Source organism: Ipomoea nil, unplaced genomic scaffold (assembly GCF_001879475.1).
Source record: "Ipomoea nil cultivar Tokyo-kokei standard unplaced genomic scaffold, Asagao_1.1 scaffold1720, whole genome shotgun sequence".
NCBI classification, from domain to species: domain Eukaryota; kingdom Viridiplantae; phylum Streptophyta; class Magnoliopsida; order Solanales; family Convolvulaceae; genus Ipomoea; species Ipomoea nil.
The window spans coordinates 145,420-162,755 of NW_017618148.1; the positions used below are offsets into that span (position 1 = coordinate 145,420).

Consider the following 17,336-nt stretch of genomic DNA (forward strand, 5'->3'; position numbering starts at 1 on the left):
CAGATATTAAGGGCTCTAAGTTCATGAGTAGCTACGTGTTCACATTAGCTTGCATTGTGCAGTGGTTTCATAGAAATCCTCGAAACAAACTGTGATAACTAGATCCACGATGAAATCTAAGTTGATAACCTTGGACAAGTATAGTGAATATGCTAAATGGATACACCATTTTCTTGACAATATTCCTAGTTGGGAAAAACATGTACCTCCAATTTGCAAATTGCGATAGTCAAGCTACAAGTGGAAGGGTATAGAGTAACATGTATAATGGTAAGTGTAGAGATATACGCTGTAGAAATAAAACCAATAAATAGCTTCTCACAACAGGTGTTATCTCACTTGACTACATGAGGTCAAAAGATAATATAGCGAATCTGCTAACCAAACGGTTAACTAGAGAGTTACTACTCAGCGGGTATATTGAACCCGATGGGAGCTTGTCATCGCTTGTGTTGGTTGTGCAACCCGTTCTGGTGCGGTGTTTAAGTTGTTATTGTGGAATTTGCAACCCATGGTGTAGGTTGCTAGTGCAACATATTTCAATTTTATTTATTCCATGTCCCGTTGCTTGAAGCATCATTGGACATATCAACAGGTCCAATAGACTCGTTGGTCCAACGGTACTACTCAACGGGTCTATTGAACTCGCTGGGGAGCCTGTGTTTGTCTGTGTTGATTGTCCAACCCGTTATTGTAGGTTGTGCAACGTATTTTCGTTATTAGGTATTGGACTCCTCATTTGCTGATGTGCCCATAGTTAGTTATTAAGTTGTGCATGCGGCCTCAAATTTTGAGATTCAGCCATAAATTTGGGATCCACATCTGGCCATTGATCTTGTAAAATCTATGGTCGATATTAGTTCACAATTGTCACATGGATAAGGTAAGTTGTGCTTGCAATCGGTCAGTGAGTTTTACATTAGTGGTTTTAAGTAGGGATGACCGAATCGAACCGTAATTAGAACCGTACCGTCCGATTCTGGTTCCGGTTTCAATTTGATAAATTTGAGAATCAGAACCGTCAGTTTCGGTTTCAAACCGAAAAGAAGAAGAAGAAGAAGAAGAAGAACAATATGTTACTAAAGTGGAAGCTAATGACTCTTAAAAATATAACATTTAAAAAAAAAAAGGTAAGAGAATTATGTGGTTTTGATTCTTATTGAAATTTCAATTAGATACATATGCAACTTAATATTAGTAAAGTTAAATGCAAGCCCAACGTATTTGAACTAGCGGTTCAAACCCAAACAGAAACCTAAACGACCTTCCTAAAATGTTCAAGTTTCAATTTTTCATTTTCCGAAACCATAAACTGCCAGCTCAGAATTAAAATCGTATTATATATGATCACATATAATTTTAAGGGTCCATAAATATTTAATGCACTATTGATGTATATAGGTGCTATATACCAGCATTGTTGCGAGAAGAAAATGACAACCTCACTGCATGCCATAGTTAGAGATGCCATAATCGATCTCCAGCAGGTTACAGTATACTGTATAAAGATATGTGTCAGTGCTAATTGCATAATGCCAAGAAAGGGTTTTGCCTGTTCAAATTGGTACAGTATATATACTGTATAAATATTAAAAGATATGTCAGTGCTAATTGCATAATGAAAAAAGGGGCTTTGCCTGTTCAAATTGGAGCTGTCCCAGAACAATAATGCCTTCGTAAAAGTTTGGTTTTTTTTTTTTTTTGGAAAGGGTAAAAGTTTGGTTTAATCTTCGGTACTTCTTCAAATTTGATAGAAGAGAGACAAATTGTTAGGAGAAGTTTGAGTTTGATTAAATAATATAATTAGTTTTCTTTTTTTTTTTGAGAAGAAGAAATCAATGCATTAAATCATCGGAAAGACATCCAACAAGGAAATATATTAAATATTTAATTTTAATGAAATAACTAATTAAGAAATTAATTAAATTTTGTAAAAAAAGAAATTTAATTTGATCAATGTTGGTCTTTATTTTTAATGAAGTGTTGCATTGTGATTTGTTGTCGATATATAACACCTATACCGTGCATTAAATATTTATCCTTGGTTTGTAATATGCTAATCTTTTAGAAAATAACTTTTTAGTCTTTTAATTATATATGTCATTTTTGTCATATACTTTAAAAGATTATAAATGTCACCCAATTTTATAGGAATATTGAAAATTTGATCCCTTAGCTTCATGAATAGAACTCTTTAACGTTGTTAAGGCTTTGTCGTTGGTATAAAAGAAGTGAAATTACTTAAATGTCCATATATACTGTAAAATTCATTACATTAGAAAACGTTGTTCATCAAGAATTGAAATTACAATTTTTTTTGTAAAATTAAGGAGTGACATTTGCATCTTATGAAAATGAGATATCAAAATAGTTAATGGCATATAATTAGAAGATTTAAAAAAAAAAAAAAATCCCCTATGTTTAAATTGTCATAAACTGCGAATGACATTGTGGTCTAGTGGCACGAAGTGACTCTTCCAAATATGAGACCATGGGTTTGATCCCAGTGGAGTCTGTATTGACTTTTTGTGCTTCAATAAGTTGTAACAGAGTCAGTAATACTAAAAAAAAATTGTCAGTAAACTACTTTTGTAATATAAACATCGAATCATTGATGGTATGGTATGCTCAAGTATCTCTCATCATCAAAATTTCAGGATAAGGCTCTCAAGATTAAAATGCAAACTTTTAAAATAAAATTTTAACTTCAAAATTGGAAAAAGAAAACATTTGAATATAAAATGGGTCTCATTAATAGAAATGGGCCTATGAAAATTGGAAGTTTGGAAAGAATTTTCTTGTTGTTATAAAAAACTTTAGGCCTATTTCGAAGGTGTATAGGCTAATATTGGAATATAAATTGTTGTATTATGTATTGGGTTTACTATGCATATGGTATAATTGTTATGCCATCGACTGAGTCCACCTTGCAAGGTGGGCTCAGGTCCAAAACGACGCAATTTGCACGTGTGAAAATAACGGTACCGTTTCCTCAACCAATTATTTTTTTAAAAAAAATTAATAAAAACAACTCAACGAGTGAATATTCAGTTCTAAAATTGTGAATATTTAGTTCTTTAATTTTGTATATTTAGACCTAAAATTGTGAATATTCAATTCTAAAATTATGAATATAGAGTTCAAAAACTCTGAATATAGAAGAACGAATTCTGAAGACAAACGGCAATGAAGGAAGCAATTTTTTTTTTAAAATTCAGACGACGTCGTTTTGAAACAAAACGACGCCGTTTTGGACCTATGTCCACCTTGCAAAGTAGACCTGGGCCCATAGCATAATTTGCCGTATGGTAGATGCCGTCCAGATTATATATCTACAATTAGCATAGTATATACACTCCATTTATTTAGAAATACATAATTTGTTAAGTAAATGTACATAATATATAAAATGTATATAAATAATATGAATATTGTTTTGGACCAAGCTTAACATAGCTAAGTGGAACCTGATCCATGGTATAATTTGCAAATGTTATTGGATTGTAAGGAGAAATGGCCCAATGGGTAACGATGGTTCTGCATTTTATAAAATTCAATTAATTGTAATATATTATTTACTCACCGAATGCCTAAACCAATACATTAAACACCCACAAATAATTGCTCTTTTTTTTTGTGTGTGTGTGTGTGTGTGTGTAGTACAAAGAATTAAATGGAACGAGGTTTTGTACCTTACGCTTTATAAACCGTACATTTCACTATTTTCTTATAAAAAAATAATATCCCCGTTGCTTAACGCCATTTTTTTTTTTTTTTCATGTTTCACTATACGTAACGACTCTGATTAACATGAGTATTGCACACGCCCACGTGAGCAGCTTAGGTGGTCACATATCACATATGTGAAATTTAAAAAAAAATGATCAAGGATTGAGTCTCATCGCAAGGCAGATGTTGGATATTCAACCTTTTGGAAAGAATGAAAAAAGATTGGGGATCGATATTGGCAGTCAACTTATAATTGATTGTGTTAACTATTTTGATCAACTGATAGTATTACCTAGTTATAGAAAGATATTTGATAAATTAGTTATTTAGGCCACCTGGTGCGATCGGGCTCTGGGCGAGTTCAGATGATATTAAAAATTAAATAAATATAAACATTATAATAATAAATAACTATTAAGAGTAAATATGACTTTTTAAACTGAAATGCTATAAATTGATATCAATAAGCTACTCAAAGTAGCTTTTTCATGTTCAGCTTATTAGTTCTGCAAGGGTTTGTAAATAATCAAGCCCAATTAATTTTCCTTTGAAACGACATCACTTTTTCCCCCACATATGTGATTCTTTTCTAAAGATTTGACAAATCCCACTTATGTCAACCGACACTTCGAATCATTAAAGCATATAAGCATGCTAGCCTCATGCGCGAGTAGCTATTTCAACGAGTGGTTAGGAGTTCGAGACCCTCGTAGTGATATGCTTCGTTCTAAAATGTAGTAGTCCCATTGAACTTAGTTGCTAGCTAGGTTGGGTATCCACATTAGAACTTTTAGTTCAAGGGCTTTAATTAGTCCATTCATCATTACAACTTCTCAATCAACTCTCTATTTAACCCTGTGGTTAATTGATCCGCTATGTTATCTTCTGACTTTACATAGTCAAGCGAGATAATGCATGTTGTGGGAAATTGTTTAATGGTATTATGTCTACAATGTATATGTCTAGACTTACTATTATACATGTTACAATGTATACTTCTAATTGTAGCTTGACTATCGCAATTCACACAATTTGGAGGTACACCTTTTTTCCAACTAGGAATATTCTCGAGAAAATGACGTAGTCATTCATCCCCTTAGAAACATTTATCTAAAGCTATCATGTCAAATTTTATCCTAGTTTGTTTCAAGGATTTCCAAGATACGACTGCACCAACTAACATAAACACATAGTCACTCGTGGACTTGAAGTCCTTAATATCTTATATCGAATTAACATTGTTATATCCTTTTAGTACAACAGGATATCTTGTATATTGCATTACAATGTTACGAGTATACCTTAAGTATCTTATAACCCTCACTATTGCCTTTTAGTGAATATCACCAAGGTTACTCGTATATCTACTAAGTTTGCTAACCGCAAATGTAATATTCAGCCTAGTACGTACAACTCATTAGATACATTAAACTATTAATAATACTATCGTTTTCTACTTGAGAAATACACTCTCTATGATTTTTGGATCGATGTATGTTTGTATCTAATGATGTCTTAGCCAATTGATTATCTTCATTGTTAAATTTTATAAGAATTTTATAATGAGTTTGGCTTAACACAAGACAATATGGTCTTTTAATGATTTTAATCCCAAAAATTAAATCTGCCAAATTATTTTTTTGACAATCTTCAGGATGATATAATCACTTAATTACACATAAGAATCATCTATCATATAAATATATACATGTATAAATATTTTGTTTGGAAACTAAAATCCTTAACTTTCTTCCTTCAAAAAAAAAAAAATAAAGAAAAAATCCTTTAACTTTCTCAGTGAGTTGTTTTGATAATTTTTGTTGCTGCAAGTCGATCAATCCTTCACTTTTAATATGAACCATTGCTTGAGAAACAACTTTTAAAAACTCAATCAAATAGCAATCTACAGTTACGAGATGCGATGCAAACTCTAACTATTGCAAATCAAAGTTTATAGATGATCGGCTCATTGTCTTCGTCATCGTCATCAAGGAAGGATTCGTATCCTTCATCTGAGACGTGGCTCGCTAGCAAACCCCTTTGTCGGCAACCATACCCATCCATGATGTTGGCTTCCATCTTCACCAAGCCTTTCTCGGTCAGTGCAAATCCATGACCGGGGATGGAGAATGACCGGGTCAATCTCCAATTCTCGCACAACGAGTTCGACAACATCGATAGCGGGGAGAGAGCAGCGGACGAAGCCAGAGCTCAGGTTTTCATTATTCATTGATAATATACAGAGCACTCGTGCTAATAACGTGTTATAAAATAAGCGAGAATTATAAGCAACAATAAAAGGAGATGGAGAAAAGAAAGAGATTCTTATTCATCATTTCAATGGACATATGATAAAAGTATATATAATATACATTTGTAAGGGAATACAATAATAATAAACATAAAGCTACAACAGTGGCCTTAAAAAAAAAAGCTACAACAGTTACATAATCAATGCCCATAACGTCCACAATAAATTATCCTTATAATATTTTAAAATTGAATACCAAAAATGAAATATTGTTATAATTGAGGTATACATTTAGAATAAACTGTTTCGAAAATTAATAGCAAATGCGTCACTTAGAATAATTGAACCAAACAAATAAAATGATACAAATGAAACGAAAACAATACTATTCTTTCAAATAATATACTTTTTATATATTAAAAATATAACGGAGTATATTTTATTCATGGTCCAGCCACTTAGACTATAATCTATGAAAGCCACTTAGATTATAATCTACGAAAGAATGATTGGTGACTGTCTACCTAAGCAACTTATCTGGTTCTTGAATACCATTAATAGATTATGATATGAAGCCCGGGGCTAGGAAATTTGATATATATATATAATTGCCAGTTGGAGATCTTTCTTGGTGGGAGCCTGGGAGGGAATGGTGATTTAGCTTTTGATGAGAATGGGAAGAGGATCATGGGTTTGTACTTTATCCACTCAGGTGGCTCTCTGCTTTGCTCTTTACCTTGTTCTCAACACGGGACAGTTCCAGAGGTCTCTCTATGGCGACATTGATTCTGTGGGCACGTATTTCATCAGTGTTTCAGGGGGTTTTAGGCCTCTTCAAGAACAGATCCATCTTCTCAAGCAGGTCAGTTTCGCACTTGCTTTGTGTAATCCCTTTTAACTGTTTGACGAAATGCGTCGGCTTGTGATGATGTTTGCTAGTAAGTTGAATTTGTTTAGTGGGTGTTGCCGATTGGATCTGTATTTGTGGCAAGAAGTGAGGAAGTTGATTTCCCGGTAGATTTGATTTTAAAGCTTATATCAAATCAATTTGCATTATAAGAGGGAGCTGGAAGCTGATTAGATACACTATGTAATTCATTCATAGTTTCTGCTTCTTAAATTGTACTTTTTAAAAAAAAAAATTATTTCTTTAAATGGCACATTGACTTTTAATCTCTAATCAAACAGTACACCTTGAAGAGAATGGTGGTGTTTGGTAAATAACTGTTAGCTGCCTGATTTGGTTAGTGAGCTTGACTAGTTTGATAGTATTAGCTGATTGTAGAAAGATGTTTGGTAAATTAGCTATTAACTGATAGCTGATTACATACAAAATGACTTTCTCAAAAAGTTGATTGAAAAAACTATTTTGAGCAACTTTTTGAATTTTTGTGTTTTGGAGCAATAAGCTATTACAAAAAGCTAATCAATCAAACACTCATATTGGTTGTTTAACCAAGTCAAACAACTAATAGTGATCAAAAAGGTCAAAATTGGCTGATAGGCCAACAGCATTGCCCATAAGTCCATAACCAGGTAGGGGCATTTTCTAGATTATGAAAAGATTTGAGTTTGCACCCTATCTTCCTGGCCCTGTTTGAAACTAACATGCATTTAATTAGAAATATTGCTTACAACTTATCTTTCTATATTTATGGATTACCTGTTTTGACTGGAAATTATGATGTTGCATGAAGATGGAGATGGTTGCAAAGAAGAACAGAGCTAAATATGTGATCAACATTAGTGAACTTGGAGAAGGTGATCCGCTCATGCAAAATGTAAGGCGATTGATGATTAATCAAAACCAAAAGATTCTAACACTTGTATGCTGAGCTGACCCTATTATTACCGTTAGAATCTGACATAGATTCTTTTGTTTATATTTCTTAAACAGGCAACCCAGTATTACCAGTCACTAGAAGTTCCATGGTAAGCTATCCTTTTGGCAAAATCCTTTTTTTTCTCCCTTCACCTCTCTTGTAGATTCTCCAGCTGACATGGCTCCTTTATATTTACATTCTACAAGTAGATTCTTGATTTTGTTGTGTTTAAGAAATCATCTTTCCTACTTCGCATCAGCTGTCCTTAGCTTGTAGGTATACAGTTCAAGCTTTGAAAGGAAAAAGTGGAAATTACTACCTTAAACACATTGAAGTCACTCATGGACGTACCTTAGACCTTATTGCTATAGATACTACATTATATCAGGTTTTGTTCTTGTTCTCTATATTATTATACATCGGCTAAATTGCTTTTCTTTAGTGGCTCGCAGGTTATAAGTATTAAATAGGGTGTGAATCACAAAGTGATTTCGAGAAATCGTCTTCAATTAGTGCAATTAGTTAACTTGTATGGCATGAAATGTAAAAACTTAATTGCAGATACATCTTTCATAATAGTCTTGAGTTCTATGGACCCTTAGCATCATATAATATACATTTATGAAATGGCCTCTAGTGCCTGCATGGGTAGCTCAACTGGTCATAGAGGTGAAACTTTTAAAGAATGACCAGGGATCGAGTCTCACCAACGGCAGTGTGGGAGCAACCTTTCAAAGTGAGGGGGGCTCCTTGTGCGCAGTGAGCACGTGGTTCATGTTCAATTGAGTCGCCATGATTTACATCCTCCCAAATGCTCTGGCCGCTAGTTGTCTAATTATGTTTCCCATTTTATTTTTTATTTTCCTAAGTTGGAAAGAATGACCAGGGATCGAGTCTCACCTTTTTTATTTTCCTAAGTTGGAAAGAATGACCAGGGATCGAGTCTCACCAGCGGCAGTGTAGGAGTAACCTCTCAAAGTGAGGGGGGCTCCTTATGCGCAGTAAGCAAATGTCTAGTCTCTGTGGTTCATGTTCAGTTGAGTTACCATGATTTACATCCTCCCAAATGCTCTGTCAGGCCGGGGTGTGGGGGGCTCTTAGGGTTGGGTTCAATCCTTTGGAAAGAATAAAATGACCAGGGATCGAGTCTCACCAGCGGCAGTGTAGGAGCAACCTCTCAAAGTGAGGGAGGCTCCTTATGCGCAGTAAGCAAAGGTCTAGTCTCTGTGGTTCATAGGTCTAGTCTCTGTGGTTCATGTTCAGTTGAGTTACCATGATTTACATCCTCCCAGATGCTCTGTCAGGTCGGGGTGTGGGGGGCTCTTAGGGTTGGGTTCAATCCTTTGGAAAGAATAAAATGACCGCTAGTTGCCTAATTATGCTTCCCATTTTATTTTCTTGATCGGATTGCACTTGCTGAAATTACACGAGCTTCTTGAAATTTTCAGGATGTTTCAAGCAGTAAGAAAGATGACCAACTAAAATGGCTCATAAACATACTTGAAGACAGCCAAAGTTATTGGTACATTTAGATATCATCATTTTTAACAATAAACGAGAGCAAATTGGTCACAATAACTATAGCTTGCCTGTTCTTTTGTTCTTGCTTTATTGCATGCAGGCACATTGTTGTGGGTTTTCATCCATTGGTAGCCTGTGGTGAAGATGTTAAGGACAGGAAAATAGAGAAAAGCTTTGAGCCTTTAATTCATACATTTCTCAAATATGGAGTGGTAAGACAAGTTCAAAGTGAACCATTTACTTTCAGATTAAAACAAAACAAAAATCGAAGTTGCTTAAAAACCATGAGAATGCAAGAAATTTTGATAATCCTGTCATACTATTAGATATCAGCATATCACGGATCCATCCGCAGAGACTGAATACTTGTTGTTTACCATTTTAGAATGCGTATCTTAGCAGGAAAGCTTGTAATAACTCTGTCGATAAAGGTGGTCTTGATGATTCGAGCAATGTAAGTCGTGTCTATGGACCAGACATGATATCAGCAAATCAAGAATTCCTTTACAGCATGTAAGTTTTCCTTCCCACCATTCTGGAAACTCTACCTGAGACTAATTTGCATATCCATTGTGCCATAACTATCTTTTTCATGTTTGTGGTTCTGTCAGGGAAATAACAAATGGTTTCCTTCTCCATAAAGTCACTGATTTTGAAATTGTGAGTACTAGAAAGTTGGGTTTTTTACGAATGAATTACCAACTCTGTATGTATCTCTGATATGGTGGATGAAGGAAGAAGCATAATCTATTCTATTCTCTCCCTTCTGTGCCACAGGTAACCTACTTCGTTACATCTGAAGGGGATTTCGTGCGAAAGGTTGCTCTTCAACCACCAAGGGGTAAAGCAAATATGTAGTGTTCATGCTCGTACTGGCTTAGCTCAATAGTCTAGTCGGCAGTATTTGGGAGAAGAGACTAAAGTTCGGCGGCAGTGTGGGGATTATGCCTCCCTTGTGCGCACAGGCATTTGGCCTTGTCTGCTGAGCTATTAAGTCACCGTGATTTATACTCTCAAATGCTCTGTGAAGTGGAGTGTGGAGGGCCTTCTGGGAGAAGGGAATATGTAGTGTTCATTGTTCAGGAAGTGACTCATTGTCTATCATTCTATTCTTTAATGCTTTTGCCATTTATACTGTGCTCATTTATATCCACAGTTTCCCTTCTTGTCAATTGAGGCCATTTTATTCCATCTTTTAGTTGTCACATTTGGTTTTGTGGATTTAGAATTATGTTCATGAATAATAAATAATAATTTTCATGAAGAAAATAAATCAAATATGGAATAGTACATTTATACTTAGGAAAATGATGAATTAACTATAAGTAATTCTAGCTTACACTTATATCTACTATACTAATAACCATGAGGGGGTGATTTAGTGGAATGGACTTATTCATTCTTAACCAAAGGTCAAGGGTTCGATCCCGCTTTGGAAATGAAATAGCCTTAAATCTCCAATGCAGCAGGGTCAATTTTTTTCCCCCTACCCATTATTGAATGGCCCAAATTAACCGTTAAAAATAAAATACGGTAATTAATAAAAGTTTATGAATTTTTATAAAGTATTATTATAAATTTAAAAAAAATTTGAACGATTTTATAAAAATCATTCAAAGTTTATTAAAATCTATAATTTTAAAAATTTTAAAAACAAAAAATTATAATAAAGAATAATTTTCTAAAGTGAATGAGCCTTTATGGCACTATAGAATATAGATGAAAAGATATTACTCCTTAGTCTGTAGTCTGTAGTCTGTAGTATATTCGAAAATGGAAACACGTTACTCTATATAATTTTAAATAAAAATTTACACTGCTTAGTGCGATTACTCCCAGAGTTCAAGATGGTTGTCGTTTTACGATCCATAGCGAAATCGTTTGAGCAAAAATTCTTGAAACAATCAAAACCCTACATTTCTTCTCAGCTAATCACTCACCTCAATTCTTTGAATTCCAATTCCCAAGTTCAACGATGGCAATTTCAGAACAGGCGCACTCTCATCTTAGAGCCAGTGACGTCTCAATCCATAAAGTTAGAGCAGCTCTCCGACTCTGATTCTGGTAAATACTCATTGGAACTGTGGAAGTTAATTTCCATTTTCTTCGATATTTGTAGTACTGATTATTCGTAGAAGTTAGTGGAGTCTACAAATTTGCTATGTCAATGTGGAAAAGAACCAGTGAACTGTGATTTACGCTTAAGTTATTAATATTAATTTAAAGTTGTTAATGGATAGGGATTTTGGAGCTTAAGTTGGATAGGCCGGACAGAAAGAATGCGATCGGGAAGGCTATGCTAAGAGAGTTAAGGCATGTGTTTGATAGAATAAACAATGAGCGTTTGGCTAATGTTTTAATGATCAGCAGCTCCGTTCCGACAGCATTTTGTGCTGGTGCTGATTTGAAGGTAAATTGTTGACATCTTTTTATTTTTTTCGTTTTTTAGTTATGATTTTTGTGTAAACAGAGGCCTTGATGACATATAATGATGATATTTAATTACTTTCAACAAATAAACAAAAAAACAAAAATAAAAATTGACTTAAAATAGTGGTAAATGGCTAAATATTCTTTCATAGTGGATTTGAATAACTGCAAGTGGCATAACAGTGTATTGAGGATTAGTTGCATAGCTTTAGTTTAACACTAATGGTGTCCCTTTTTTCAATAGGAAAGCTTCTTTTTTTTTTTTTTCTGTGTACTTTCTAGTAGCAATGGCATAGCAGAACCTATCTTTTCCGGGAGAAAGTCCTTTTCCACTCTGTATACTTTCTATTTTCTATGACATGTTACTTGCCAGTAACTGCCATCAGTTGAGTCCTACTGCCTAACACTTTATGTCTTTATAGTAAGAGATTGAGGGTAATTGCATTGTATCAATTCCCTGTGGGTTTGACCCTTGCTTTTGCACAATATTACTACAGTGATCCGTGCACTTGCGAGGACATATTAAAATTGTCCATCACTGCCTAACACTTTATTATGTCTTTATAGTGAGAGATTGAGGGTAATTTTTAGAAACTAATATTTCATTGCTACTAGAAGTTTCAGACTACAGAAGCAGTAAATTTTGGGCCTTTTCAGGCAATGTTGGTTATTCACTTATTTGCAATTAGACTTAGGTAATCTGCTAAGTGCAGATTTCTCACCTCTTTTTTTGGGTATTTCATTGGTGCAGCTACCTTTTTCTATAACCTGAGCTCATGGAGTTGATAGAATTCTTTCTGCCATTTTAGAAAACCTGAGTCAATGGTGTTCATTTATAGAAAACTTTTCTGCCAAGTTTTATAGAATTCTTTCTGCCAATTGCTCATCATGCTACCTCTTTTAATTTCCTGTCGGTATGTTACATAGCAAAAGAAGCTTAGCTTCTCAAATGATTCCATGGCACCATCTTGAAGCAACGTTTGAAGCTCCATCAAATGCTTCTTGACGATGGTGACCTTATCCTCAGCCTCTTATCCCATGTTAGCTAGCAGATTAGATAGTCATGTCACTGCATATTGATCCAGTCACACTTGCTGTTCAATGTTCATATAATTAAGCAAATAACTTTCTGCTGATTATTTTTCCTATTTTATTTGTACCTATGGATGGCTAGTTCACTAGTTTGATGGACTTTTTGATATTCTAATTGTGTCTGTAGGAGAGAAAGACAATGACTTCATTGGAAGTCCAGGAATTTGTGAACACTCTTCGGTCAACATTCTCCATGCTGGAGGTCTGTTTTTTATGATAGCAATATTTTTACTAATTATATGTGATTCTTTATAATTTAGCATCTGAAGTTTTTTTCATGTCATATTTTGCTCTGTTTCTGTTCATTTCTTGTTCTTTGGAACATAAATGAAGGGACCTAAAATTTTACTTCTTTATAACTTCTATGATTTGTTGACAATTTCATCTCTGTATTTAGGCACTTTGTATTCCTACAATTGCTGCTATTGATGGTGCAGCCTTGGGTGGAGGACTGGAAATGGCATTATGTTGTGATCTCAGGGTTTGTGGTAAATTACTCTATCTGTGACTCCAAAGTTATTGTACTTGTTTCTGCTTCGTCTATGAAGTTGTTATCTTAAATGTTACACAGGGGAGGCTGCAGTTTTTGGCTTGCCAGAAACAGGACTTGCCATCATACCTGGGTATGTCTCTTTGTATCAATTGAAGCCCCCTCACGTGGACCGGTTACTTTTTGATAGGCTCCAAGCAACAGTTGGACCATAGTCTCTTTTTTATCGGGTAACGTGGAGATTCGAACCCATGACCTTTGGTATGGGATTGGCTCTGATACCAAATTGAAGCATGTGGTCTATCTCAACTAAAAGCCTAAGTTATAGTTGGATTGCACATTTATGTTTATATATTATATACTCAACAGTATTAAACCAAACATGCAACATCTGTAATGTGTTTTGTATATGACCATGTGACTATATGCATTGATTGTGTTCTGACTTGCATTGGACAAGTGGAGCTTTCCATTATTCAGTTGTGATTCAAAGGATCTTATGATATGCTTTCTCTAGAGGTTTAAATCTTTAAAACACAATATGCTTATAGTTGAAAGACTTGTTGCTGATTCTGTCGTATAATTTGGCCTTTTTCCAGAGCCGGTGGGTCACAACGGCTTCCTAGATTGGTTGGAAAATCAGTAGCAAAGGATCTCATTTTTACTGCTCGAAAAATTGATGGAAAAGAAGCCTTACTGATGGGTTTGTCATATTTCGGGATTTGGTTGTACTTTTGCCTTGTTCCTAAGTTCCCAGTACTTACAAGACCATTTTTCATGCAGGGCTGGTCAATTATTGTGTTCCTGCTGGTGAAGCCCGTCTAAAGGCACTTGAAATTGCTCAGGAAATAAATCAGAAGGTACAAGCTAAGCTGCATGGTTTTAATTTGTTAAAGGAATAAATGCTCCCTTCCAAAAAAAAAAAAAATGCTCCCTTCCATTTAACCAACTCGATCTTGTACATCGAAGTTACCATACTATTTCTATGCTGTAGTGTTAAAATAGAGACCGTGATAGATAGCAACAACCATATATACAAAGGATTGGTGTACATGCACGCTAATATCTCCTGTACGTTTCAGGGACCGCTTGCAATAAAGATGGCAAAGCGCGCTATTGACAAAGGATTTGAGGTGGATTTGGAATCGGGTTTGGGATTGGAGGAGGATTGCTACGACCAACTTCTGAACACAAAAGATCGGTTAGAAGGCCTTGCAGCGTTTGCTGAGAGACGAAAACCCAGATATACAGGTGAATAAACCACACACCAGATTTAGCAAAACCCAGCCCTTACTACCATTGACATTAAACTATTTCTTGTATTGCCTGGATTCATTATTATTTAACATTCCATCTTCTATGCTATTTAATCCCCTTGTAAACAGGATATTACTATAGCTTTTTTTTTTAGTTAGATTAGAGTTCCATCTGAATAAAGTAATGTTTATTTCAAAATCATGTCCTTGTTCCTTACATCTTGATTATTTAATTTATTGCATTCTTTTGATTTCCAGGAAGGCCGTGCCTTCCATTGGACTTTACTCTAGGAGATGCTTAGTAAATGGCAGATTACCATTCAATTTGCTAAAATTCGTTACGGTGAAAATAGTTTAGGTTGAAGATTAGTTACACATATTAGGGTGTGTTTGGTTTGCACATGGGAATCGGAATCGGAATGGGTATCAAATACTTGGTACTGGTAATGGATTTTGGTGAAAGTATTTAACATGTTTGGTAGTAGGGTGGAATGCGAATGGTTACTAATAGTAGTGCTTGAGAATGAATAAAGGAATGAAACCCTTATTTTATTTGGGTATGAGTTTTTCAATTGATGGGGTATTCGAAATCCATAGTAGTGTTCTAAAAACCTATCAACCAAACAATAACAATCACTTTCATACACATTCCTATGGGCAAAATCCTATCAACCAAACACATCCTTAGTTTAAAAGATTACTTCACCTACTGTTTAATAATAAATTACACACATATAATGTAAATTTAGAACTTATTTACCCCATATCATTATCATTTAATTGCATCGTAGACGCACATGTAGGAATAGTAATACTAATAATTTTGCGGGATGACGAGTATGTTGAGCATGATTCTCATACTTAGGGTTTTTTTAGTGCAATTTACTTGTCATATGTTGTTTTCTGAATTTATCAATGCCTACTCTTAACTAGTGGTTGCAGGTTTTCCTTGTCATCTAAACAACAACGTAACACCCAAAGAGACACCTTTGCATATGTTAACGGTCATGTTTTATCATACCATTTGAAGAAAATATATTTATCTAAGTAATACTTGTAGTACTCAAAAAAAGAAAAAAGAATTTTTTAAAATTTTAATTAATAATGTATAATTTAAAAATGAAGGTATAATGTGTGTGTTTTATGTATTTTACTATTTGAAAAAGTAATGCTCTTTTTAATTCTTTTTGAAATATTAATTAAGGGACGACAAAGATTAAAGAGTGCCACTTTTGTAAATTAATAGGGTTAGTAGTGGAAATAAATTAATTAAAATTCAAAGTTTATTTGAAAGAATGCTATGGGGATAAATTTTCTAAATAAATTATATATATGCTACTTTTATTTTTCATTTTTGGACGACATATTCTCCCCATCTCTCCTTGCTTTGTCATGTTTTTTATTTTGAGATTTTTGTTAGTCCCGATGGATTTGGGTTACAAGTACAATCTAGAGAGGAGTGAATAGACTTATATAATTTTTGAAAATATTATTTTTCAAAAACCCTAGTTCAAGTTTCCTTTAACAAGAAGTTAACTATAAGTAAATTTTTATATATAAAGAGTAACATAGCAAAAATTCTTTGTATCTTTAAAAGTTTAAGTTTGGTAATGCATAAAGTAGAAGAGAGACAAAAGATTTTTATAGTGATTGGATCAAAATCCAGCCTACTCCATTATTCTCCTAACACTCCTAGGAGGATTGCACTATGATATAGTAGTACACTTATAGATTATTTAAGCCTTGATCACAAAATTGGCCTCAAGTCTCAACTACTTGTTACTCCGTCTATTTCTACTCAACAATAGAGGATAGTTGATTGAACACAAAGAAGTTCAATATCTCCAACGCTACAATGGCGGAGTGATGGGCGATCATGAAGGGATTAGAGTGGGCTTGGAGAAAGGGGGTTCGAAATATATGTGTTCAATGTGATTCAAAAAAGGTGGTAGAGTGGATAGAAGGGAATGACAAACATAATGGCCGAATGAGGAACATTGTTGATAGATGCAAGATATGGAAAAATATGAGTTGGTAGATCTCTTTTCAGAGCATTTACCGGAAGCAGAATAGAGTCGCTGATATTTTGACTAAAAAAGTTAGTCACAAGACGACCAAGTGGATTTAATAGGACCATCCTAGCTCCAAGCGATCGACATCATGACGGGAATCTTAGATGATAAGGTTCGGATGTCATGCAACGACCGAGAGATCAGCATAGGGTGTCATATGTAGGGCTCGGGCTTGGTCCTCCGTTAGATCGATTTTATAATTTAAAAAAAAAAAATCTTAATTGTTTGCACTTGTATACTTTCTTTCACAAAATGACCAACACATCATTTTTAAGTTTGAATGGAGGTAGTTATAGACCCATTTGAATTTGTCTGTTGGAAGAAAACAAATTCAAACGTTTATTAACCTTCATGTATTGACCAATGGGTAATTGGTAGGTTGCTTTTTGCTTAGATTTCTAAGGGCATCCACAATAGTTGGTGATTTTACCCCACATTTTTCATTTTGCACGAAGAAGAATTCATCAAAATCTTCTCTTCCCATTTGTGAAAAGCTTGACAAAGAAAATTATACTGTTCCAAAATCTCTCCAAAATTCCCTTTTGGGGATGCCCTAATTGTTGCTTCTACTTATTGTGTTTGCTTCCTTGCTTTCTGCACTGCACCTTTTGTTTTTGCCTTTTTAAGAAATCTTCCTTAGAGCATCCACATTTGTTGGGGAGAATAGGGAGA

At 34.5% G+C, this 17,336-nt stretch overlaps 2 protein-coding genes across 5 annotated transcripts; both read left to right on the forward strand.

Moving 5' to 3' along the window:
• Nucleotides 1–6,569: 6,569 nt before the first annotated feature.
• Nucleotides 6,570–10,513, forward strand: LOC109191771. 4 transcript variants are annotated; one of them, XM_019342426.1, is made up of 10 exons: nt 6,571–6,842; nt 7,678–7,761; nt 7,878–7,912; nt 8,080–8,191; nt 9,252–9,325; nt 9,425–9,536; nt 9,710–9,837; nt 9,936–9,984; nt 10,102–10,189; nt 10,408–10,513. In XM_019342426.1, exons 1-9 carry the CDS (start codon nt 6,648–6,650, stop codon nt 10,180–10,182), a joined length of 870 nt encoding a protein of 289 aa, XP_019197971.1. In that variant the 5' UTR covers nt 6,571–6,647; the 3' UTR covers nt 10,183–10,189; nt 10,408–10,513. The 4 variants fall into 4 exon arrangements, with proteins under 4 accessions (XP_019197973.1, XP_019197971.1, XP_019197972.1 ...); XM_019342427.1 differs by having other exon boundaries at nt 10,102–10,183; nt 10,399–10,513; XM_019342425.1 differs by having other exon boundaries at nt 10,102–10,513.
• A 599-nt stretch (nt 10,514–11,112) lies between these two features.
• Nucleotides 11,113–14,791, forward strand: LOC109191770 (probable enoyl-CoA hydratase 2, mitochondrial). Its single transcript, XM_019342424.1, has 8 exons — nt 11,113–11,388; nt 11,565–11,734; nt 12,974–13,048; nt 13,244–13,334; nt 13,418–13,469; nt 13,936–14,039; nt 14,120–14,196; nt 14,419–14,791. Exons 1-8 carry the CDS (start codon nt 11,172–11,174, stop codon nt 14,593–14,595), a joined length of 963 nt encoding a protein of 320 aa, XP_019197969.1. The 5' UTR covers nt 11,113–11,171; the 3' UTR covers nt 14,596–14,791.
• The last annotated feature ends 2,545 nt before the right edge of the window (nt 14,792–17,336 follow it).